Consider the following 25,346-nt stretch of genomic DNA (forward strand, 5'->3'; position numbering starts at 1 on the left):
GGGAGTGGACGCGCGTGTGGTTTTGGGGAATCGTCCATGCACAGGTGGTGGATAGAGGATGTCACCCAGGAGAGCTTCTGCTTGAGCAGAGAATCCACCGGTCAGTCCACTGACCCTGGCGAACCGCGCTGCCCAAGGGATGGGCAGCATTAGGACCCGTCCGTGGTTCCCAGTTACCTTTCCACCTTCAGTAAAAGTCCGTGCTTTCATTACACGCGTGACCCGATGACCTTCTGCACCTGCTGTGACCCACTTCGCTCTCTTCTCAGCAAGACCAATTTATTGGTTGCCAATTGTAGACCATTCAGTGTGCTCTCTTTCTAAGAAAACACACAGCATTCATCTTCGAGTTCATGCCTTTTCTGGTGCTACCACTGTCTTCTTTGAAAGCCCTGCTCAGTTCGCACCGCTCCAGAGGCGTCTCTTCAGCTTAGGTCTCCCGTAGCTCCAGCTGCAGGCGACCCACTCACGGGCTGGTGGAGTGCTGGGAGCGGAGGGTCTGTCTGCACCGTTTGGCTCGCTCTCGTGCACGACAAGTGAGCAAAGAAGGTCAAGTCAGGTGAGATGACTTGCCAACATTGTACTGTCAGTTAGATGTAGAGTAGGTAGTAGAAGCTGGGTCTCTGACAGCAGGTCGGGGGTTCTTTCTGTTGGGGTGCGATGCCTCCTAGCCTGATTCTTCCCTGTGCCCTGGTGATGGTTACTTCCCTTCATGTAAACATCCAGTCTTGTCGCTGCATGCCCCTCCTCCTCCTCCAGTACAGCCCTGTAGAGAGCAGAGCAGCTGTTGCTTGTGTTAAATCGGCTCTCATTTAACATAGGTCACTGCCTGTGTTTACTCCTGCCTTGAATGGACGTTTCCCCCGACATAACTCAGAGACCAAGGAAGCAGCAAGGCAATCCTACAAAAATGTGCGTTATTCTGAAAGCCTCAGGGATGGATTGATTGACTAGTGTATGTGCCCAGTGAGTATGTCTCCTCTCACTGAGACAGAAGGTCATGGTGGCTCTTCTCTAACCACTGCCACACACACACACACACACACACACACGCACACACACACACACACACACACAACCTCTCCATCTTACCACCAACCTCTCCCTCCACCCTGGCTGGCACCCACGCCCTACAAGGCTGTTCTTAATGCTTTCTGCTGAATTGAGCTCTTAATAGAAGATTAGCAAGAGGATCAAATACTTTTCAAATTCATCTGAAGTTATTAATGATTCTTGTAAATATAGGTGCTCCAACGGTTATTTTGCAAAAAAAAAAAAGATCTCAGGTGTGTGTTTACCTCGTCACTAGAAGACCTTTGAATGTGTTCACTGCCTCTGTGGCTGTTTTTCTAGTGTAGAAGCAGCTCATACCTTTCCTGGGCAAATTAGTGAGATCATATCATCTCTCTCACCCAAATCCTTTAAAGTAAAGGTGATGGAAACTTGGTAAATATCTGTTATTTATCATCATAGCCTATGGATTGTGGAAAGCAGCTCTGACATGGCAAAGTTACATTTTCATGTGTTGGTGTGTTTTCCAGTACGTGGGGACCCACTGCGTATTTAATTTGTGTCATCCATTTATGTTTGTTTTAAAGCAGTCAGAACAGTTTTCCTGTTTTACATGATGATTTTTTTGTGGTAAAATATATGTAACATAAAGTTTATGATTTTTACCATTTTTAGGTGTACAGTTCTGTGGCATGAAGTATATTCACTTTGTTGTGCATCTATGATTATAGATTTTATTTTTTAATATTTTATTTTGTATTGAAGTATAGCCAGTTTACAATGTTGTATTAATTTCTGGCGTGAAGCATAGCGATTCAGTTATTGATTATAGATTTTAAAACATGGCCTTTGCTTGTGTGACATTGGCTGTATCTGACCTGTCTGCAGCATGAATCTCGGTTGGGAAGACAAGCGTTGCATCAAAAAGTGGAGGTTGCTTGCCCCGGTTAACTTTTTAAAATGTTGCATTGCTGTATATTGTTTTGACTTCACAATATTTTGGTCTTCCCTGCAGGTCACAGATTAAATAATTGAGGTGTTACATTTATAATTATATTTCACAGCATTTTCTAGTAACTGGAGTCATGCAATATGTTGCAAAATCTGGCACGGAAATCACTAAGTTGGGTGGATAACCAGACCCTCTAACATCCAGTCTGGTTTCTCTTGGTAGGATAACCCTGTAAAGCCAGCCTTTAAAGAGCTCACTGTAGCTAAGCCTACTGCCCAGTGAGTGCCCGTTTCTGGGCACTTACTGAGTTCCTGCTGCTGTGCTAAGCGTTTTGATTCATAGTTGCCTCCTAAGTTATCTAATTCTTAAAACAACTCCATTCTTATCTCCATTTTAGGGATGAGAAAGTTGATACTTGGCTTATCTAAGATCAAGCAGGTAGCAAATGACACGGTCTGCACTCGGCCTTGCCCGCTGTGCACCCTCCCTTTCTTGTATGAGTTTCAGGTAAGAACCAGGCCTGACAGAGTAACAATGAGGACATGAGATGCATCTTTATCAAGGCACTCAGAAGGAGGGTCATATCTAGGTGATGTGGCATAAATTTATTTTAGCCACATTTGATAGGAAGGCCAGGGAGAAAAGCCACATGAAACATCATTTAAACACAGTTTAAACGCAGGTTATTCCTCTCGTCGTTAGACGGGAGGGCAATGTTTCTCTGGAAGAGGTTGTGCTGGCAGGATGCTCCCCTGCTCAGGCGTCTGTCACGTTGATCTAAATTACTTAAAAGAGGCAGGCAGGATGGAGGGAGCAGTGGTGGTTCTGTTTCTCTAGATGGAATGCTGAGTCATGAGCTAGCACAGCTATAGGGACCTGATTTTCAGATTGTGTCTTTTAGTTTCTCTAAAAGATAGACTGTAGTTTTTTTTGTAAAGCGATGTCACATTCTATATAAAACTCCTTTTCACACAGCTCATTGCAGAGGCGGTGTAGCGGACGGCCCTTAGAGCTGCTGTGAGTTCTGCTTCGCCTTGTGAGCTTGAGCTTGAGCAAGCTTCTTGGTTTCTCCAGGCCTTACCTTTCTCACCATTAGAGTTGGGATGGTTATTCCTACCTCAGTCAGTGCACAGTAGCTGTAGCCTTCCCCCTCCCACCTCCCATCGCTTTCTCCATTCAACAGATGATTATCAGAATACCTGGTGTGTCAGCCCCTGTCTTGCATGCTGAGCCCTTCTGAGAGGCAGGAAGGCAGCGCCTGACCAGCTAATGGCGATGCCGTTTAACAGAAGCCATAGAGCACTGAGCGCTCCCTCAGCGCCAAAGGAGCACCTCCTGTGGAACAACTGCTCGTTTCGGGGGAAGAGTGAGCAGCAGTGTTTATTTGAAACATCGTTTGCACTTTGGGTCAGAAATTAGCTGGATCTAAACACTGCTCTGATTTGCCCTGCACAGCAATTTGATTTCTGTCATTGGGTTAACAACATGGTACAGCGGCGAAAGCGTTCTTTACAGTGATCACTGTCGGAAGTTACTGGTTTTATGAGACTGAAACCATCCCAAGATGTGAAATATTGTCATCTTGATCATAGCTCACAGGGTTGTGGAACTACAGCACTCAGGGAGCACTTCATACGCGGCAGGCTCTGGGCGACAAGGAACGTCCTTACCTTCCCGGAGCCTGTGGTCTCAGGGGGAGGTGGACTGGGCAGCACTTGGGCACCGAACAGCATGGTGCACACTATCCTTGTGGGGCAGCAGCTTGATACTTCCACTGGTCCCAGCATTATTCCTGTTGCATTATGCTGTTAATTTGTACGGAAGAAGAATTGTGAAATCATAATTTGATAAGATCTTAAGATCATTTAGGGATGCTGTGGCATTTATCCAGTGATCCATCACTGATTCAGAGTGACTCACTGTCGTTTTAACGCAGCCAATCCTGCTGAATGTGACAGCAGTTCTCCATTCAGATTTGTGAGATGTCATGTTTGGTGAGTAAGTTGGCAAATATGAATTTTTCTCCTTTCTTTCTGAAGGGGGGAGGCTCAGCCTCTGCTTCTGAACCTCTGTGCCTGTCATGAGCTGGTGGAATGGCTTCCTGAGGCTCTGGCCCCACTGCTTTGCTCATCGTCCTTCCCGACCCACCGAATGTGCCCCCAGGTCCCTCAGAGCGCCAGCCCCGCTCCTCTGTGCCCTTGGTTCCTGCCTGGTTGGGGCAACCTGATCCAGTATCATTGGCTCACGAAGTAATTCCTTACTCAGTGCTTACGGTGCGGGAGGGCAGGCCTGAGACTGGGGGCAGCTGAGGTGGGTTGTCAGCCTGTGTCCTGGGCAGGCTAAGGATCCGACGCCACTTCAGGCCGCTGTTCTTTAAATACCTGTTCCGCATTTCTAAGAGGAGCCAGGAGCTGTATGAGAGGGAAGAGGGAGCCAGAGAGCCCCTTGTGGCCCCCCCTCTGCCAGCTCCCAGGATCTCAGCCGGCTAGAAGTCCCCTAGCAGACTCCCAGGCGTCCCTTCCAGCCACGCTCTGCACAGGCCCCGACGGGAGGTCGGGTAGGTGCTATGTTTGTGCAGTTCAGCAGTTTTCCCGAGATGCTGCGGCGCCCGTTGATGAACTGGCACAGGGCGGCTGCCGTAACACCCGGGCCCTTAACCTGGCCCTGGAAGGAGACTCTGGGGTAGGTCCCGAGGATGCAGGCAAGTAAGGTTCTGCCCCCATCCTCAAAGGTCTGGAGGCAGTCGCTTATTACGTCTCTTAAAAGAGTGAGAGGGAGCCACTAGTGGCGGGCTCTGGGGCGCAGGTGGAGGAGCAGTGAGTGTGGCCTGCGGAGGGCGGGGTGGCCCACGCAGCGGTCGGTCGTAGGGTGGGGCTGCCGGTGAAGTCAGGTGTCCTTCTCTTAAGTGCACCTGGTACTCACGGTCTGAACCTTTCAAACTGGTGGAAACAGGACACTTGAATTTTACACGACCTAACGCCTTCAACCTGGGGGCTTGCACGAGGCAGGTCGCGTAAGTGTGCCGTCGCAGTGGTTCCTGCCACATCTGACCTGCAAAATGGGTCGAGTGGCTCTGCAGAGATTCTTGCCTCCTTGCTAAATCCTAAAAGGAGTCTGCTTAACTATCGCTGAAAGACAAACTCACCCATCCCCAGTCTCCAGAACTGTGCGGCAGTTCTTCGCTTTCCTCCAAGGAGTGTGTTTTGTGCGTCCCCTCTGGCCCCCCCTGACAGTAGGGAGGTAGGAGCACCCGCTTTCTCAGTTTTCAGTGAAAGCCTCGGGGCCTTTTGTTTTTCCGTCAGGAAGCTGACCGCCCCCTGTTGTTCCTTAATCCGCAGTCACTTGGGAGTAGCCCTTCTTGTCCCCCACTGGGAACCTTCTGAAAGGAGCTCTTATTTGAGAAAGGGAGTTCTCGGCATATGCTTGTCATCGCCAGATCTTCCGGAATACATTTTTTTAGATGATCTGGGAATTTATTTTTTGGAGTGAAAATTCATGTCTCTTGTGTCCTGCCTCTGGGGGGAGAAAACATTTTTCAGGGGAAGATAATGCCGGCTTTACGGCCTTCATGAGCACTGGGCTGGGGATCCCACGGGTGCCGCCTCTGTGGCCCTTCTGCCTCGGTCGCGGTCCAGCCCCTGCCCTGACCCTGCCTGCCAGGAGCATTTGTCCCTGTTCTGAGGAGCATTGCCATTTAGTGCTTTCGCGTTGGCTTCTTCCTTCCCACTTGTGTTTTTATTTGCTGCTGGGGAGGAAGAAAGACGATAACTTCTGCTACGGTTTCTAAAATTAGTTTGGGTGATTTGATTTTACCCCGGGCAAAGAAATGGAGCTAGGTTTCTCTTTTTTCGCTTGACGGCCATGGCTTCACTCTGAGATGACAGGTTGTCGTTCTGAGCGAGATTTCATTAAGTTCTACGTTTAGTCTTCCCAGCAAAATATTCCTCCAGTTTAGGTAAATGTGAAACAGGAAGGAGGAATGAAACTCATTGCTCAGACATGTCGGGAGGCATTCAGCCCAGTTCAGTCAAAGAAATGCACAGTAAGGCAACAGCGAGACCATTTTCGTGTATGGGATCAGCAGAGACTTATTTTTGACGATGGTTCCCACATGTGGTAAGGGTGCTGCTCGTGCTGTTTGTAGGAAAGAAAATTGGTGTAATCTCCTTGGGAGATAACTTATGTTATATGTCAGAAGCCTTACGGCGTTCATGCTCTTTGACCCATCACTCTTACTTTTGTAGGTCTGTGCAAAGGAAATCATGTGAACATAATTACAGATGTTTACAGCTTAATTAGTAGTAAAAAAAGAAAATCTAAGATTCAGAAGGGAAGTGATTTTGTAAACTATGACATAGCCATGTGTGAACTACTCTGCTTCCATCAGAAATGATGTCTAGGGAGACTACAACATTGTCAAGAAAGCGTATGAGAAATGAGGCGAAAAGAGGCCTCAGTGTCCTGCTGTTGAATTTATAATGGCGCGATCGTGTGCAAACAGCAGGCCAGCAAAAAGCAGAGCAACAACAAACTGGAAGGAGAAGGTGATGCTAAACATTAAGCCGCCCCTGCTCCATGTTCCCCTATTTGAAGCACAGACGATTTCAGTGAGCTTTCCTGTCTTCTGCTTATAAAATGAGTGGTGCCTCAGATACAATGCTTGTCTCATTCTTCATTACAAATTTAAAATTTGTGTTTCTTGCCCTGTGAACTCCCGTGGGGATGGGACTGAGTGTGTGCCTTATGGCAGAGATCTGTTTCTCTCCCTGGGCTTCAGCTGACACCTTTTGTGAGAGGTCAGAAAGTGATCTCTTTTAACAGCACTCACTTTTTAAAAAAGTTATCTTTTGTATGTTGCATAAAGTTATTATACATGTCTGAAATTTTAGAGCCACATAGGTGGCTGCATTGTCTTGCAGTTCTGTGATGCATAAAATATAACAATGTGTTTATGATATCTCTTTAGGAATTTTTCAAGCAGAAGCTAACTGCAGAGCTTCCGGTTGACCAGCACTCACAGGGTAAGATTACTATTCTAAACTGTGAGCACACGGCAAGGAAAATTACTATTACACTGGTAGCTTGGGGCAGGTAAGTACTGACTGCTTGGTGTGTAAAAAGAAATTACTATTCAGACAGACGTTTTGAGTAAAATCCTTTTGATGTTTTTAAACCAATTAAACAGAAAAGTAAATCTGAATGCATTCTGGTAAAATGTTATCTTCTTATCCTTTGTTGGTTTTGCATGTAGAAAGGGGTGTATGTTTGGTGTTTGTCATTTTCTTTACCATTAGAGATCTAATGAATATAATGAATTTCTGTGAGAGACTTACGCTCCACGACTCCATGTCTAGACTTTTCTGACTTTTGTTTAAGTAGCACTCTTAACGCATGGACTCAGTTGCCATGTTTCCACAAGGGAAAGCTGGCCACGCTCTCCTAGAATAGGTGGGGCGGAAATAACCAGGTCCTCCGCTCTGTCACCTCCTGCAGACTTCACTCATCTTTCATGATTCTGGAAGTTTAATCCTAAACTAGCTCTGTGGCAGAGCTTTTGACTTTGACACAGTGGGTGATTAATGTGAACACGGTATTACGCAGCATGGCCCTCTGGTGCTGAGAATACGACACACGTGTTAAAAGCGTGTCACCAGCTCCGAACGCACAGTCCAGGTGAGGCAGGAATGAGGACAGTGGGTCTGCCCCCTGCTGCGTCTTGAACACCCTTCTTTTCATGGTTGAAGGTGTGGACCTTGGACCTCCTGGGTGTCCCCGCATTTCCCTGCTGATCCGCTGAGCTGACCATGAATCTAAAAGCTGATGACAGATGAGCTACTTCTCTGCTTAGGACTCTTCCGTGGCTTTTCCACCACCGCTGCCGATACCCAGATGCTTCATCTCGGCTGCGGGCCCTCTGTACTGCTCTCGCCGGGCTTCTGACAGTCCCGCCAAGTGGCCTCCGTTTTGATCTACACACATCCTAAGTTTCTTGCTCTTTCTGCCTGGAAGGATCTTCCCCCAAACCATCACACGGTTGGCTCCGTTTAGGTCTCCACTCTAACGGCAGTCCCTTTAAAGAGGCTCTCCCTGACTCCCCAGTCTAAAGTAGCTGTGTGTTCTTCATAAAATTTCTGATTCCATCGTGCGTGTATATTTAATTTTCTCTCTTCCCGTACTGCACAGTAAGGCCCCTGGGAGCAGGGATCTAGTCTGTCTTGCACATCTATATTACCCTAAGACATAGAACTCTGTCTGGCACAGAGTAGGCTTTCTAAGTATTTGTTGCATGAACTGACTAAAATCCTGCCCTCTCTTTGACAAGTACTGCTTTGCCGTTCTCAGTAAGTTTTCACCCATTCTCCTTCGGCATTTTGTTTCTGTAGAACCAAATGCAGAACCCAATAAAGATTTGGCCATCATCCTGCTCATTTTGGTGCTGAAATGACAGCATAGATGGTGGGGCTTACTCTCAACCATGCATGTCTTCTCTCCACAATAAGACTGCAAATCCCATGAAGGCAGAGACAGGCCTCCTATTGCCTTGGTGTTCATTTGTAATGCTAACTTCCATAACTGAATGCATATACATGTTAACTTTAGAGAAATGGTTAAGATTGGTGGCTTAATCATACCTTTAAGTATTTCTGGAATACGCTGGTTTCTGTGTCCCAGGGCTCAAAAAAAAATCTCATTTTGATTTATAGTTTAAAAACAATTATAGCATAGAAATGTTCTGGACTATGTTTGCCACTTCGTGTTCCAAAACCCTGTTTTATTTTATTGAGGAGGCTTATCATTACTTAGGGTAGGTGGCCAGAAGCAATGCTGTCAACCTCCCAGTTCTTTTCAAATTAGGAAAGTTGGCCACAATCCCGCATTCTGCTACCCTGTGTCTATAGAGAAGCTGCTCGAACACCTCTGGTATTTAGTTCTCTTATTTGAGGAGAGTTAGACCCAGACTCTGTGGTTTCTTCCTGGGTTAAGTCGTCCATGTGGTCCTGCTCCTGTGGAAGGTGGGTCACCTGTGGAAGCACTAGGAGAAACGCGTGGGCTGATGGTCTCTGCCGTCAGCTCGTCATCCGAAAGGAGAGCATGTGTGTGTCACCAGAGACCACGCATAGTGACTGGGCTTGGCTCTCCTTTACGGCTTGCTTACTCTGAGGAGACAGGAGGGGTCAGGAAAACAATTTTATAAACGATGAAGATGGTGGAGAAGGGTTTGAGGTTGCCTTCTGTTTACACATTCTAGGAATTCTGTAGCCACTGGTAGCTTATGCTCTAGTGTTAATATTATAATAATGTGGCTGTAACTTCTCTTCATTTTAAATGGATTATAGATAATTTGGTAGCTTACTAAAAGCATCAAAGAATTGAGAGGTCTTTTCCTAAAAACACAATTACCATCTAAATTAAATGCGCGATGTATTTCATAACCGTCAGAAACAAGGAGACGTGAAGCCAAAGTCCTTAAAGTTCAGCAAGTGATTTAATTAGGGTTTCTGGAGTTGCTCACATGCTCTCACCTGTCACATCCAGTACCTTTCTCCTGGGGCTTCAGCTGGTTAGGGTGATTTTCCTCATACTTCGCATGTTACTGGACTGATTCACAGCTCTGGGCAAGAAGCTGCAGAAAGGCGGTGCCGGTCACTGCCCTCCCCTGCTTCCTCTGTGTCTCGGCTGCGAAGCCCGACTCTGGCTTCTGTGTCCACAAGCACTGCACTGCTGCTTTTTTTTTTTTTTTTTTTTTTTTACGTTACTGACTCTGCTTCTCTGTCCCCCTTTTGCTAAATCTTCCTTGTCTGATTGTCCTTCCTCATCTGATATGTTATACAGGGAAGAGAAATTCTATTCTTTACTGACTAAATTCTTTCAGAGAATGAATTCATTTCTATGGCACTGTCTGCTCCTTAAATGCTCATGACTCCCAGTGGTGGACTAAAGATGGCTGCAAATACTTTGTGATTTTTCCCATGAAGAGGTAGAGTCTTGTTTCCCCTCCTGTGCATCTGGGCTGGCCCTGTTACCTTTTTGACCCATCAAGTGTGGCAGAAATGGTGTGGAGTAATTCCTAAGGCTGGACCTTCAGGAGATTTGTAGCCTCTGCCTTCCGGTGCTTGCAGCTGCTCCTGCTTAGAGCTGAGCCACCTGGCTGTGAGAAAGCCTAACCAGCGATGTGGAAGGGCGGCCGGCGCCTGGCCACTCTCTCAAGCTGAGTTCAGGCCAGCAGCCAGCTGAAACAGCAGCCCTTTGATTTTGGACCGTCCAGCCATCCCAACATTCCGGCCAACACCATGTGAAACAGAAGAACTGCCTCATCATCCCACAGAATCATGAGAAATGATGAATGGTTATTTTAGCTGCCAAGTTTGGGGATGGTTCGTTACATAGCAATAAAGAGCCAAAACAAAAATTGGTGCCTAGAAGTGAGGTTCTGCTGTAACAAAACATCTGGCACTGGCTTTGGGACCAGGCGGTGGTGAACCTGGAGGGGAAGTAAGAAGACTGTTCATGGTGGCTGGAAGGGCAGTGAGGAAGTTGCTGTTGGAGGATGTAAAGTGGTACCCTGGTTGTGTGTTGACGGGAAGATTGACAAGATTGACACCCACAGTAACGTGGAAAGTGGAAAATGAACCTAACGGATTTGTGATTCTGGTTTAGATTTTCCAGCGGAATATTAGAAGTACTAGTTGACTTTTTTAGACCACTTACGCCCAAATTATTGTAAGAGAGAGGTTAATTAAAGAAGAAACGGTTCAGATTTCAAGTAGATTTTAGAAGATACGTTTCCAGTCCAGAGTTTTCTGGGGTCGTGGATGAAACTGTTTCTTGTTCCTAGCTTCTCCACCCAGCAAAAGGGACCCAAAGTAAGAAATGGCCTCAAGCTGAAAGAACAGATCCAGAGCGCTCGTGCAGTAAAACTCGGTCTTAAGGTACTAATGAAAGCCAGGGCACGGGTGCAGGACCCTGCATTAAGACTTCAAAAGGCTTTAAGGCAGTGCCTCCTGGATCTGCCCTGTTAGACAGAACCTTAAGGGTGTTGTCCCACAGCATCCTGGACGTGACTGACAGCACAGGATCCTAGACTTCAAGCTGAACTTGATGCCATGGTGAGATGAAGCTCTTGGAGGGCTGGGGAGAGGGTGAGGCCTTTCATGCGGGAGAACGGTAAGTCATCTGTGGGCAGAGACTGTGGTGGATCCAACATGGCCGCACGCCCCAGTGGTCTTCCCGCGGGGAGGAGGCATTTGCTTCCTGTCCCCTTGAACCCTGTGACTGGTGGAATGTGGCAGAGCTGGCACTGTGTAGCTTTGGGGGCTGAGCCATAAAAAACCTGCAGTTTTCGCCTCTCTGCTCGGAGCGCACCACTGCAGAACCCAACCCCAGGCTACGTGAGGACACTCGAGCAGCCAAGAAGAGTCTCAGGTGAAGCTCCAGCCAGCAGTCAGAGCCAACTACCAGCCTGGCGGGTGAGGACATCTGGGCCTTCTTTGTGCCAGCACCACGAGGTGAAAGAACTACCCACAGACTCACAGGAAATAAAACTACTTTTAAGCCATTAAGGTTTGGAATATGCAGACCAGTTAGCCAAAATCCTTCCCATCTATATGCTTCTGAGTTCTAGCCTCTCCAGGGAGAGGCTTAATCACCTTAGATACACCCTGCCTAAGGCGTGAACGTACTTTCTTCTGCCTTCCGCTTTTTGTGTGTTCAGCTGTGTTTATTGTACACCACGTGCTAGAAACTATGGAAGGTACCATAGTACCTTAGGATCTGAATCAGAGCCCTTTTAAACCCTGCTTCTCCATGGCCCTCTCTTTGGATATTTGATGTTGCTAATGGTGTTGAATTTTTATTTACAGTGATTATTTCATATACTGCTTTCTTTTCAAATATATTACAAAGTGTTGCCATGTCATCTCTGGCCGACATGGCTGAAATAGCCTTTCAGCTGGCCCCCTATTTCTGATCCTTCCTCCTTAAACCCATCCTGCAACTCTCTGCAGCTCAGCGACTCGCTGTCCCACTGCCTCACAGGCCTGAGTCTCTGGAGTGTGGTTGGCGGTAGCTGTTACTTCGTGGCCTGTGGCGGGGGGGGAGGGGGGGGATCTAGACACCCGAAACTTCTGGGAAGACTTAAAAGGTAGGCGCTTTCCCCAGATACTCTGTTGCCAGTCTGTCTTGTGAGCCTCTTCTCCTGGGGAGAGTTGGGGAGAAAAAAAGTCTGGCCTCACCTAGACCAATTGAAGTGCTCTGTAGGAGTGGCGCCCGAGTTTCAGTTTCTTGTAAAAGTGCCCCAACTGGTTCTGACGTGAGCCAGAATTGAGAACCCTGTCTTAGATTTGCGATTCTCAAAAAGTGACCTCTGCGCCAGCAGCATCAACGCCGACTCAGGGTTTGTTGGAAATGCGCATTCTCGGGCCTCCTCCAGCCCTAACGAGTCAGAAACGCGCAGAGGGGCTCGTCGTGTTCGACTGCACAGGCTCTCCAGTGATTCACGAGCACTGATGTTAGAGAAACCCTTTACTAGATGAATCCTAGTTCTCTTCTAGACCTCAAAACCAGTGTCTTGCTAATGATCATTCAAGTGCTGGAGAAATGCTAAATGATTGTCATCAGATTTCTGATGAAGGTTCGGGGGTTATTTAGTACAAAGAAAAGGAGCAAATTAATCCTGGATATAGCACATTGTCTCCCAGCGAGAGAACTCACAGAGGTGAGTATAAACTTCACTTAGGTGTATGTTAAACCCCAGAAGCATCTTGATGAGAAGTAGGACTAAGCATTTTGAAAGGATATAAGGTGATTTTTAAATCAGTTTTCAATGGTGGTATAGAGAAACCCCATTCTGAATTGTTTGGCTGTATCCCTGCCTGGGGCCAGAGGCAGAGACCTTTGAAGTGGCGTCCAGATCTCAGCATATAATGACTCTAAATGCCATCTGATCATCATTTGTTTATTTTTTCACTGGTTATTTTGGAAATGCTTTCAAAGTAAAATAAGGACTAGTGGGAAGTGAAGGCCAGCTAACTTGAGTGTTGTTGTTCAGTCTTAGAGACTTGGTGGTGGTGGTGGTGGGGGGGGGAGATTGCCAAATGAATTCATGTGCTTTGAAAGCTTTTATGATTTTTTAATGAGGTTTAAAAGTTAAAGGAATGGAATTAGGACCATAAAATCCTTTACTTTTAACATTGTTTCTTTGAACTGATTTAGTGCATTGGTATATTAGAAATAGAGATCTGATTCAGATTGAATTCTCATTGTTTGCAAAAATATTGTCTGGAAAAAATTCCCTAGACACACAAACGGTATTAAATTTTGTAATGACAAAGGAGAGCTATGTTCTAATCTCCAGTTAAACACTTCAGTTAGAAAAATTAACATCATTTAATACATAGAAATGCTTGAAACTTTTCATACATCATTAAAGTCAGACAGATTTATATAAAGTCTTAGGTAGTTCAGTGGGAAATGTTTAGTAGAAAAAGTTTAGCTGAGAAAGCAGATTATATAGTATATAACTGGAGACGCTGCAGAAAGCTGTTCATTTGTGTCCTGGTCTTTCAAAAGGTTAAAATGGAAGCAGTTATCATGCAGATGTGGGGGTAAGTTGATGTCTTAGTCCCTTCAGCACACATTTATCTCTCACAGTTTCTGGAGGCTGGGAAACCTGAGATCGAGGTCCTGGCGGACTCCATGTCTGATGAGGGCTCACTTCCTAGTTCCCAGATGGCCACGTTCTTGCTTGTGTCCTCACGTGGTGGGAGGGGCAGGAGCGCTCTCCGGGGTCTCTTCTGTGAGGGCCCTCATCCCATCCACAAGGGCTCCACTCTCAGGACCTAATCACCTCCCAAGGCTCCACCTCCTAATACTATCACTTTAGGGATTAGGATTTTAAAGTATATATTTTATAGGGATGCAAACATTCAGTACATTGTAGTTAGGGAAGAGAGTTAAATATTCAGCTTTCTCTTTAGCTTTTGAGAGAACTCAGACTGGCATAGTTAACTGAATGAGACAGCATGGTCTAGTGTGCACAAGGCTGGAGATTTGAGCTGGAGGACCTAAGTTCTAGTTGTAACTATTTCTTGCCAGGCTTGTCACCTTGGACAAGATAGCTCCTTTGGGCCTGCCTTATTTTCCATGTTTATGAAATGTGTGAAGAATAATATTTATCTTAATGGTTTGTTGTTGGCATGAAACTAATGTAATGAAAGTGCTTTGAAAATAGAGAAACAGACATTAGATTATTAATAATAGATTTTTATTTGCTTTCTTGTTGACAAGGAAATCATCAAAGGGAATGTGAACTAGGTGATTAGAGGAAAAGTTTATAATTCTTTTTTAAAAATAATTCTTAAAAAGGTGAACAAGAAGCATTCTTTAGAAAAATTTTTGGTTAGAATAGATATGGCGAGCCTGTCCTCAGCTGTGGTTCTCTGACAGGTTAGTTGCAGAAGTTTCTCATTATGATTATTTTAAAATATTACTGTAGTTGGCTTGTGACTCTCTCTTTTCCTAGAAATACCGTGTTTAAAGCAGAAAAGTGTATTTGCAGTATTTAAAGGAAACTGTATTGTGCAGGAAGTGATCATGATGGCCTGGTAGCATGCTGGAATTAGGCAATAAATTCTCCCCTGGCTCATTACAGATGCAATGCAGTGGGAAATATGTAAATGTTTCACACAGTGAATGTCTTTATCATGCTTACTACACGTAAATGCAGTTATGTAGCATATGTTGTAAGCCTTTCAAAAATGAGTCGTGAACAAGAAACTCATACTCCAGTGGCGCCGAGTATGAACTAGTACATAGCTGGGTTGTCACACACTAACTGTGCTTTCTGGCTTGCAAAATAATTTGATACTGGATGGTAATTATAAAGCAGGCTTTACACATGGATTGGTAAATCCAAAGTACATTTCAGACATGCTAACTTTTTGATCTTTGAAAATGACAAAGTTACAAGAATACTGCTAAAAATACCTTAAATACAATTTGGGGTCAGTACTCTGAGCTGGATTTCAAGTACTTAATAAACCAAAAAAGGATTGTATCTTCAGCCAAATTTATAGAACTTCCCAGCAACTTTTCAGAGATTACATAGGGACTAAATATATAATTTTCATACCCAGCTAAAAAAATTGTTTATGTTTTAGAATGTTTTCACATTTCAAACTAGTCAATATATGTGTAATTTAAACTACTGCAAATGATTGTTTAAGTAGATGCTAAGAATGGCTTTTATTCACCTACAAGGTAAAAAACAAAAGCCCAATACAAAGGGTGGAGCTATATTTAATAATATAATTTCAGAGAATTTCAGCCATATTTTGGGACTATGTCTTAAAAAGTTATTAACTTGTAACTATCTGATGAATCAGTAGGCTAAATTTTAGGAGCATTGAGTCTTATTTGGATGGATGTATGGTAAGGTTCAAAAATTATATGGTTTGACAGGCCATCTGATAAATGCAACTGTGTGTGAGGACCAAGTGAGAGAACTTGACATACATAAACTACTTGAGAAAGCCACGTGTTCATCTAAGTGTTGTAGACACAGCATTTTGAAATACATTAATGTCTAAATTTCTGTAGAAACTTCTCTGTAAATTAAGGGAGTTCAGGGGCTGTGTGTGATCTGTTTGTGGGTGGGGTCCTGTCTATACACCTTTGCCAGAATGTCCCCCAATATGAAAAGTAAGCTGGTCTATGAAAAATCCATCTGCCATATAAAGTTTTCCGATGGAGAGGGTCTCTGAGGATAGTGTCTCCAGCTTTGTTTGTTTGAACATCCATAGCTATTTCAAGTTACCTATGCTTTCTCATAGAATGAAGACAATCACAGAGATGGTGTGTCTAAGAAATTTCAAAAGGTGTAGGCCTCCTGACTGAAGAACAGTCAACTTCTCGGATTCATTTTTCTCACTATAGTAAGTATAAATATTTGAAGTATTTTATCTTGGCCAGTGTTGGCTTATGTTCTTTGGTGGATAAATATTCACTGTCTTGTCAAGTACCCTTGTTGTTAGAGCCATTTGTGTTTACATTCTTCCATAATTTCAGTTGTGGATCTTACATGACTTTAACTCTCAGGACCTTTGAGAGTATAAAGAAAGCCCTAAGCTTTGAGCTGCCAGAGCCCGTGGAGATGGTCCCGTTCACCCTCTTTATCCATTGCAAGAAATCCCTCTGCAGCCTCCTTGGTGGATGGTCATCTTATTCAGCTCTGCCCCAGTCGGGAGAAGGGCCTCAGCTATTCCTCGGAGGAGTCAGTTCTACGGATGCTCTGCTACAAACTGAATCAAAATGTCGTTCCTAAAATGAGCACCCACCTCGTTCTGCCTCTGGAAGAATTCCACTTATTCTTTAATCCAAGGGGTGGCACTGCAAGATGTAAAGATAAATTCTCAGGTTCCCCTAGTCATCTTTTATCTCAGCTGAATATCTTCAAGTGCATGTGTTCCTCCGTCAAGTACCTGTGTTCCTCTATAGGAAATGGTTCGTAGGCAAGTCGCTCCTGATTATTTTATTGCCCACTTGGTCTTTAACCCTATGACTGCATGTTGGGTGCCAGGTATGGTCTCACCAGCTGGGCACAGAAGGACTGTTGCCCCTTTACTGGGCTCGTGTAATACTATGCCCCTAGATTATAGTCATGTCATAACTCTGCTCAGCATAAATACAGCACATAGCTGTGTTTTACGTAATAGCTCTGACACAGTTAGCCTAAAGCATGCATTTATGTCGACTGAAACCCCTAGATATTTTTCACATGTTCCTCCAGCAGTGTTTTTTGCCATCCTTTCCTCCCGTCGTGTTTATAGTATTTGGGGGTCTTAGTCCAGGATTTTCTGTTTGTCTCTTATAATCCTCTTGCTTTTGTCTTGTCTTGTCTTCACACACAATTATGATTAACTGCAGTGGGGTGAGGCAGAAGGGAGGAAGTTAAGAGCTAGACCCACTAAACTAAAGTAAAGGCGCCCTGGAGAGTTATTTATTCAAGCCATGTGTCCCAAGAGGAAGTTGAATCCATATGACATGCTGGTGCCCAGTGAGAATACAGCTGGACGGTGGTGCCCCAGGCCAGCAGGTAAAGTCAGGATCGGGGGTGTCCTTGTTAGGGGACTGCATGAAGGGTTAGGGTTCAGGGTCAGGTGGTCAGGAGCATGCTCGGACTGACTAGCAAAAGAGAAGATGCGTATTCGCAGGTCCCAGGGCCCCTGTCATGGGATTCTAGGGTCAAAGGCAGGACACCAGGCCCTCGGAGGGGTACTGGTGAGAGCAGAAAGTTTTCCTTGGGGGTGCTCCCAGTACTAGGGTGTCCAGAGAGAGAAACTCAGACCCAGGAAGGTTAAGACTTCAGACTCAAAAAAGTGCAAGAGAAGCCCTCGAGCAAAGCTTGGAGCTGGACCACCAGCAAAAGACAACCATGCTGCTGCGATATTTACCAGAATTGTTACTAGATCCAAATATTTCCTTTTATCTGTCTTAATCTGTGCCATCTTATAGATGGTCTGGATTTTACTAGCTAGCAGTTTTTTAAACAATTGGTACATGTAAGGCTGAACACTACATCAATCATTTCTGTAAAGAGCATTGTCTGAGTACTTTTTGACGTGAAAATGCAAAATCCACCTTGTTTTTCTGAAGGCAAAAATACTTTAATAATAGCATGTGCCCTGATCATTTATCTTATTAGTGTTTTGCCATCGGGCCGTTAAACGTGAGAGCGTCCCCATGGGGGAGTCGTAACTGGGGCCTCCTTCCCCATCCATTTTTAAGCCGTCAGCTCTGTGTGTCAGCTTTTAAATATTCTAAGTTGGGTGTGAACTTAAGTTACGAAGCAAGAGCTCGGAGGGGAAAGGAGATAATGTATTAAATCACAGTTTGTTCTGACCATACAATTGATAAATCACTCAAACCCTAAGGGATAATTTTATGAAACAGTGTTGGCTCAAAGGAAGTCCTTGCAGTGGTGGGAGCACAGCTCTGGGGCTGTGCCCGATGCTCCGGGCAAGTGAGTGGGACGTGAGAAAGAGCTTATTCAGACCGTTTGGAAGGTACAAAACGTGGCTGTTAGAACTTAGTGGCATAAAAACCAGTTTTCCTAATGTTGATTGAAGAAAATTTGGCCTCCGGTTTTTAACAGCTTAGCATGGAGTGGCGCTCCAGGAGGAAACGAGGTAGCTGCTCCATGTCCTGCACCGAATACCTTTGCAGATGCAGCCTGGCCGGCACCGAATGTGTCTCAACTGAGGGGCTGTGTAGCGCACAGAGGGATGGCCTGAGGTTTCACATGAAACCAGAAGGCTCTCCTGCCTCTTGGTCATCAGCCCTGCCTCCCAAGACTTGCCCCTGAGCTGAGTCCTGCTTGGATGTGCTTGAGCTTTAGAGCTTCAGCTTGCTTGAGGGTACCTGCTCCAGTAGTTTTTCTTTTACTTTCCTCTTCCAGCTTCTGTACTCCTGCAAGGGGAAGTCATGATTACACTAACAGAGCTGAAATGTTTAGCAGACGCCCAGTCATGTTATCACATCCTGAAACCGTGGTGGGACGTCTTCTGGTATTACATCACCCTGATCATGCTGCTGGTGGCCGTGCTGGCTGGAGCCCTCCAGCTGACACAGAGCAGGGTTCTGTGCTGTCTCCCATGTAAGGTGGAGTTCGACAATCACTGCGCCGTGCCTTGGGACGTCCTGAAAGCCAGCATGAACGCGTCCTCTGATCCCGGGCCACCGCCTCCGCTCCCCCTCAGAATCCAGAACGACCTCCACCGACAGCAGTATGCCTACATTGACGCTGTCTGCTACGAGAAGCAGCTCCACTGGTTTGCAAAGTTCTTCCCCTACCTGGTGCTCTTGCACACGCTCATCTTTGCAGCCTGCAGCAACTTTTGGCTTCACTACCCCAGCACCAGTTCCCGGCTCGAGCACTTTGTTGCCATCCTGCACAAGTGCTTCGATTCTCCATGGACCACCCGAGCCCTGTCGGAAACGGTGGCCGAACAGTCAGGGCGACCCCTGACACTCTCCAAGTCCAAGGTTTTGCTTTCGTCCTCAGGGTGCTCAGCCGACGTCGATTCCAACAAGCAGCCGTTGCCCTTCCCGCAGCCTGGCTTGGAGTCAGCCGGCTTAGAAAGCCCGGCCTCTAGCGTCCTGGACAAGAAGGAGGGCGAACAGGCCAAAGCCATCTTTGAAAAAGTGAAAAGGTTCCGCATGCATGTGGAGCAGAAGGACATCATTTACAGAGTGTATCTGAAGCAGATCATCGTCAAGGTCATTCTGTTTGTCCTCATCATCACATACGTTCCGTACTTTTTAACCTACATCGCTCTTGAAATCGACTGCTCGGTGGACCTGCAGGCTTTCACGGGGTATAAGCGCTACCAGTGCGTCTACTCCTTGGCAGAGATATTTAAGGTCCTGGCTTCGTTTTACGTCATCTTGGTGATACTTTACGGCCTCACCTCCTCGTACAGCTTGTGGTGGATGCTGCGGAGTTCTCTGAAGCAGTACTCCTTTGAGGCGCTGCGAGAGAAGAGCAACTACAGTGACATCCCGGACGTCAAGAATGACTTCGCCTTCATCCTGCACCTGGCTGACCAGTACGATCCTCTTTACTCCAAACGCTTCTCCATCTTCCTGTCGGAGGTCAGTGAGAACAAACTGAAACAGATCAACCTCAACAACGAGTGGACGGTTGAGAAACTGAAGGGTAAGCTTGTGAAGAATTCCCAGGACAAGGCAGAGCTGCACCTTTTCATGCTAAACGGTCTTCCAGACAATGTCTTTGAGTTGACTGAAATCGAAGTGCTCAGCCTGGAGCTGATCCCTGAGGTCAAGCTGCCCTCCGCAGTCTCGCAGCTGGTCAACCTCAAGGAGCTCCACGTGTACCATTCATCTCTGGTGGTCGACCATCCCGCCCTGGCCTTCCTAGAGGAGAATTTAAAAATCCTCCGCCTGAAATTTACTGAAATGGGGAAAATTCCCCGCTGGGTGTTCCACCTGAAGAATCTCAAGGAACTTTACCTGTCGGGCTGTGTTCTACCTGAGCAGGTGAGTACCATGCAGCTGGAGGGCTTCCAGGACTTGAAAAACCTGAGGACCCTCTACTTGAAGAGCAGCCTCTCCCGGATCCCACAAGTCATCACAGACCTCCTGCCTTCGCTGCAGAAGTTGTCCCTCGATAATGAGGGAAGCAAACTGGTTGTGTTGAACAACTTGAAAAAGATGGTCCATCTGAAAAGCCTGGAGCTGATCAGCTGCGACCTGGAACGCATTCCACACTCCATCTTCAGCCTGAACAATTTGCATGAGTTAGACCTCAGAGAAAATAACCTTAAAACTGTGGAAGAGATCATTAGCTTTCAGCATCTGCAGAATCTTTCCTGCTTGAAGTTGTGGCACAATAACATCGCTTATATTCCTGCACAGATCGGGGCATTATCTAATCTCGAGCAGCTCTTTCTGGACCATAACAACATAGAGAATCTGCCCCTGCAGCTTTTCCTGTGCACCAAACTACATTACCTGGATCTAAGCTACAACCACCTGACCTTCATTCCGGAAGAAATCCAGTATCTGAGTAATCTGCAGTACTTTGCTGTGACCAACAACAACGTAAGTAACTCCACTCTTCCCTTTGTTTGGCCAGTCTTTCAAGCATCTGCTGTTACAGCGTGTGATGTAAGTAAAGATAATGGACTTTAAGTCATGCCGAGCATCCTGAGCTGGCCTGACTACCACCCACCAGACAAGTGTTCAGAGCACTGAGCATCAGTTTTTAATCTAACTCACAAGCTGTCATGGGGATTTTATGAGAAAATGGATAGGCCTTTGGCACAGTTCCTGGCACACAGTAGTTGATCAACAAATGTTCTCTTTATTCTCTTTCCCTTTTTTTTTTTAATGTAACCATCAGAGTTGAAGTATTTTAAACTAATTAACTAGTTATGACAGAGCTTGTGTTCATTTTGGAAAAGCCTTAAGTACTTAGAAAGTTTCGTAGAACTTTTCAGCTTTCCAAATCTGTCACAGGAGAACTTTCTGTTAAAAATACTGGGATCATGAGTTATTCATAAACCCTATTTGTGATGCAGTAAGAAAGACTTGAGATCTCCATGCATGTGTAGAAAGACAACTCAAAATGAAAGGCCTGGTTCTATAATGCGACACTAGGGCTTCTTGGAAGCTTTTTCCAGCATCCACGCTTTTAAAATGAACCATAATTTGCAGCAGTAAAGCCAAGTTAAGGAAAACTTAACTTTGCTGAAACAAGAAAAAACAAAATAAATGAGTAGTTTCCTAGGTTAAAATGTGAAGGAGGAGGGAAAAAACAAAAACCATGCTGGCTGGAAGGGCAAGAGAGTGATGGTAACATCTGCACGGGAAGAAGGAGAAGAACCTGTCAGAAATCAGGTCTGCCAGACGATGGAGGTGCCCCCTCTCTAGTCGAACATGGGGATGACTTCCCTCTACCCGACCCCGAAAGGTGTTACCTCCTTTGTAATTCGTATTTTATGCTAAATATAGCTGTAAGCATGGTGTTGGCTGATAAACACATTAATCACCTGACGGTATTTTCAGAAACCATGGATTGTTGGGAAAATACCGAAGATCTAGGGAAGAAGAGCAAAATTCATGCTTTTAGAACTCTGTGACTTTACTCATATGCATAAGATTAGAAGCCATTATAAAACACAAAAAACTTCAGGTCTTAAAGGATTATGAGGTTTTCAAACTCCTTTAAGCCTGATCTGGATTATCTGTGTACACCAGAATCACCTGAGGGGCTTGTTAAAACACCGATTTCTGGGCCCCACTTCCAGGGTTTCTGATTCAGCAGGTCTGGTGTAGCACCCAAGAGTTTGAAGCTCTAAAAATCTCAAGGGAAGCTGATGCCACTGGTCAAGCGACCACCTTGGAAAACTACAGGTCTCGAGATTTACCGTTAGTGTCATTGATTTATGCAGTTGATTAATGTTAGTATTTTGGTGACACCTTTTCCATTGTTAAACCTATCATAAAAAATATAATTATTTTGAAAGGCATCGGTTTTACCAAGTTGTTGTACAGTTAAATCACTCCATGAAGTTTTGAAAGTTGGAGCTGATTAAATTGTTAGCAGCTCTTGAATTATCTAAATGTATAAGCAGGTTAATGTTTTTTTTCCTGCCTTAAGGTAGTGAAACTGTAAGACGTTGGTACTTTTGATACCAAGCTCATTTACTTCTTGATCTTGGTTGACAGAGAGAATAGGCGTGAGTGTCAGATACAGTCTGTCTTGAATAAGGGAGGTACTTGGTAGCACGTGAGGAGCCTTATGCTGGGGACAGTTCATGGCCAGAGTAGAGTGGTGCCTTTAGCTGCATTGTCTCCAGAATCTGGTGACCAGCAGATGCTGAGCATCCTTAGAACCACAAAGAGTCTTACCTACTAAGGATGTGGAGGAACAGGAACTCACTTGGAAGACAACAGCCAGAGAGAGGACAAGTTCCTCTCTAATGGGACAGTGTAGCCTAATGATGGGAAGTACTGGGGAGGGAAGGGCGAGAGAACAGTCCACAGTATTGGTCTTCAAATGTTTGGAAGACTTACATAGGAAAGAAAGCTTATTGGGAGTAGCTGTAAATGTTAGAGCTTAGACAATCAGTAAAAGCTTTCTCATCTTCCCAAAAAAGCTGTCTAAAGACTGAATGAACATTTGAGAAGGGAGAAGTGATCTTCTTATTCATGAAACTGTTCAGATATACATGGTCAGTCCCTTGGTAGGAATATTGTTGAAGGAATGAGGATTCACGTTTCACGTAGGGATTTAAATAATTTCTTCAGAGTTCCTTCTTGAAACCTTGAGATTCTCATGATATTATGAAGTAGAACAAAATATTTGTAAAAATTCGAAAATAAAAGGGGAGGGTATAGCTCAGTGGTAGAGTGCATGCCTAGCATGCATGGGGTCCCAGGTTCAATCCCCAGTCCCTCCTCTAAAAAAAAAATCAATAAATAAACCTAATTAACTCCTCCCAAAAAACTCCAAAAACAAACAAACAAAAAATCAAACTGGCTGTATTAATATTTAGATATGCATATACTCAGAAATGTGACTTAACGCCTCCATTTGGAATGGAGGTTGGTAAAGATTCCTGAAAAAAGAGGTTTTAAAGACTCTTTTTTTCTCCAAAGACTTAGGCATTGTGTCACGTATATAGATGGAGGAAACAAATACTAACTCAGTTACAGATGCTAAATACAGTTCCTCTAGTGGGAAGTGGGCTCTGCTTCCCACCGAGACGAGACAGGGAACTCTCTAGACATCAGGATGCTGGGCAGCCCCCACATGGCAGACGTGCACTGAGAGGGCACTCCAGAGCTTCTTCCACGGGGTAGTAATGGTTCTTATCACAAAAAAACATTAAACACGTTTATGATATTTTTGCTGCAGGACTCCTCAAAGCCTTTAATCCGTGAGCATGCGTTGTGCTTCTCTGAGAGGGAGATGTGGTGCACAACGGTTGCCACGCGTATTTGAGCAGGGCATTCTTTTTCGTGGTAACTCTTGGAGAAGAGTGTTGCTGGGAACACTGAATGGGGTGATGTGAAAGAATAGAGGTCATGCCCAGAGGACTGCAGTAGGCATGCCCCGATGGAGTAAGAGATGAGAGCCTTCAGAAGGTGGGTCGGGAGGAGAGTGCCCTGAAGTCTGCCAGTCTAGTTCAGTGCTGAGTCACTGGGTAGTAGCCGGGATCAGACCTGAATTTGAAAGTGCTGGTGAGCCTGAACTGGTACCTTCAAAGGAGGCTCTGGTGGTAGCATTCAGAAGGGTTGGGAGAGGGCAGTCGAGGAACGAAACCCCATGGGGAGGTTTAATCAGTTACGGTTCAGAAGTAGGAATATAGATTAAAACCAGGAGACAAAGGCTCATATCTGAAAGGAACACTGTGGGTCACCTGGTCCTGAGGTCAGCAAAGTACATACAGCCTGCAAGCCAGATCCACCCACAGCCTGACTTAAGAATGGTTTTTAAGTTTTTAAGTGGTTGTGGGAAAAAATATCAAAAGAATAATAATATTTATCACATATGAAAATTATAGGAAATTCAAATTTCAGTGTTCATGAATAAATTCCATTGTTCTCATTAGCGGGCCTGTATTCCAAAAAAATTGTACTGAATTGTTTTTATATTTTTAACTTCATCACTTAAAAATATAACATGAAATTTTTTCCCTCTTAAGTCATCAAGTACCTACATAATATTTTCAATTTTGCCACCTGGCTCGCAAAACCTAAAATATTTTCTGTCCAGCTCCTTTAGAGAAGAACTTTGCTAACCTCTGCTCTAGTCCACTGCCCTCATTTTGCTGGTCCTGAAACTGAGGTTCAGAGCAATTTGCCCAAGATCCAAAGCTTCCCAGGGATGGATCTGGGGTGGACCCCACGCTCCAGCTCCGGCTCGCGTGCTCTTTCTACTACATCGCAGACGCACTGGTCCAAATGATGATCCCTGGGAAGCGGTGGTGTGTGTGGATGATGGGAGAGGGAGAGGCAGCACCCAGTTCTATCTGGTGCCAAAGCATAGTTGGACAATGATGGTGTTAAATGTGACGGAGAAGCACAGGGAAGGGGGAGGATGTAATAGCTTTGCTCACATCTTAAAAACCATTTCAGTTTACACCTAGGTCTTCCAATTTCTCCTTTTCTGCATTGAATGCATTTCTTTAATTAATTGGAAGACTTTAGCCAGAAGGTGAATAATACAGGAATTTCTTTGGAAGACCATTTATCTGGCAGTGCTGCTTGTTGGTTTTGACATTACTACTTAATACGGAAATAACGCAACTTTGTTTCTTGAAATGATTGGATTTCATAGATTAGGTTGGCACGTTCCGAGACAGCATGTGTCAATGGCCAGAAAAACAGGAAATCTGACATTGAGGAGTTCTGAAGTGGGGTCCCAGCCTCTGGGAAACAGGCGAATGTTTAATTATCAGTGTCAGCCGTGGACACAGAGAAAGAGCCACCCTTCCCTGCATGTTCTGGGGGTCCAGTCGATTTTGTTGAAGACACTTGGTTGTAAGGAAATTCTAGGATATAGAGTGGTCATGTAGCCATTAGTATGGTTGGTTTTTTTTTCAGTTTATGTATGTATAAAATTTATCCTATAAAACCATTCTGTTTATAAAGTTTATCATCTGATGGTCTGTAAATATTTCTTTTGATTTTTGAGAAGAAATCACTAGTCCACTGGGGAATTTTTTTCCTTCCTGACTCACATATTATATAGTCTAAGAAAGAGCATGCTTAATGAATTCAGTATAAATAAATGCCATCTAAACATTTCTTTTTAAATTTTACTGGCTCAGGCAAAATGTGTAAGTAGATTTTTCAG

The 25,346-nt window shown here is 45.0% G+C and overlaps 1 protein-coding gene across 2 annotated transcripts in view; it reads left to right on the plus strand.

The window, feature by feature from the left end:
• Nucleotides 1-25,346, plus strand: part of LRRC8B (leucine rich repeat containing 8 VRAC subunit B) — a 63,081-nt gene that overhangs the window by 31,052 nt on the left and 6,683 nt on the right. For both annotated transcript variants that reach the window (XM_032487033.1, XM_032487034.1), the window contains exons 2-4: nucleotides 6,930-6,984; nucleotides 15,793-15,894; nucleotides 18,417-20,581. In XM_032487033.1, the coding sequence (XP_032342924.1) occupies nucleotides 18,443-20,581 (2,139 nt within the window). In that variant the 5' untranslated portion in view covers nucleotides 6,930-6,984; nucleotides 15,793-15,894; nucleotides 18,417-18,442. The remainder of the gene's footprint in view (nucleotides 1-6,929; nucleotides 6,985-15,792; nucleotides 15,895-18,416; nucleotides 20,582-25,346) is intronic.

Source organism: Camelus ferus, chromosome 9, assembly GCF_009834535.1.
Source record: "Camelus ferus isolate YT-003-E chromosome 9, BCGSAC_Cfer_1.0, whole genome shotgun sequence".
Classification (NCBI taxonomy): Eukaryota; Metazoa; Chordata; class Mammalia; order Artiodactyla; family Camelidae; genus Camelus; species Camelus ferus.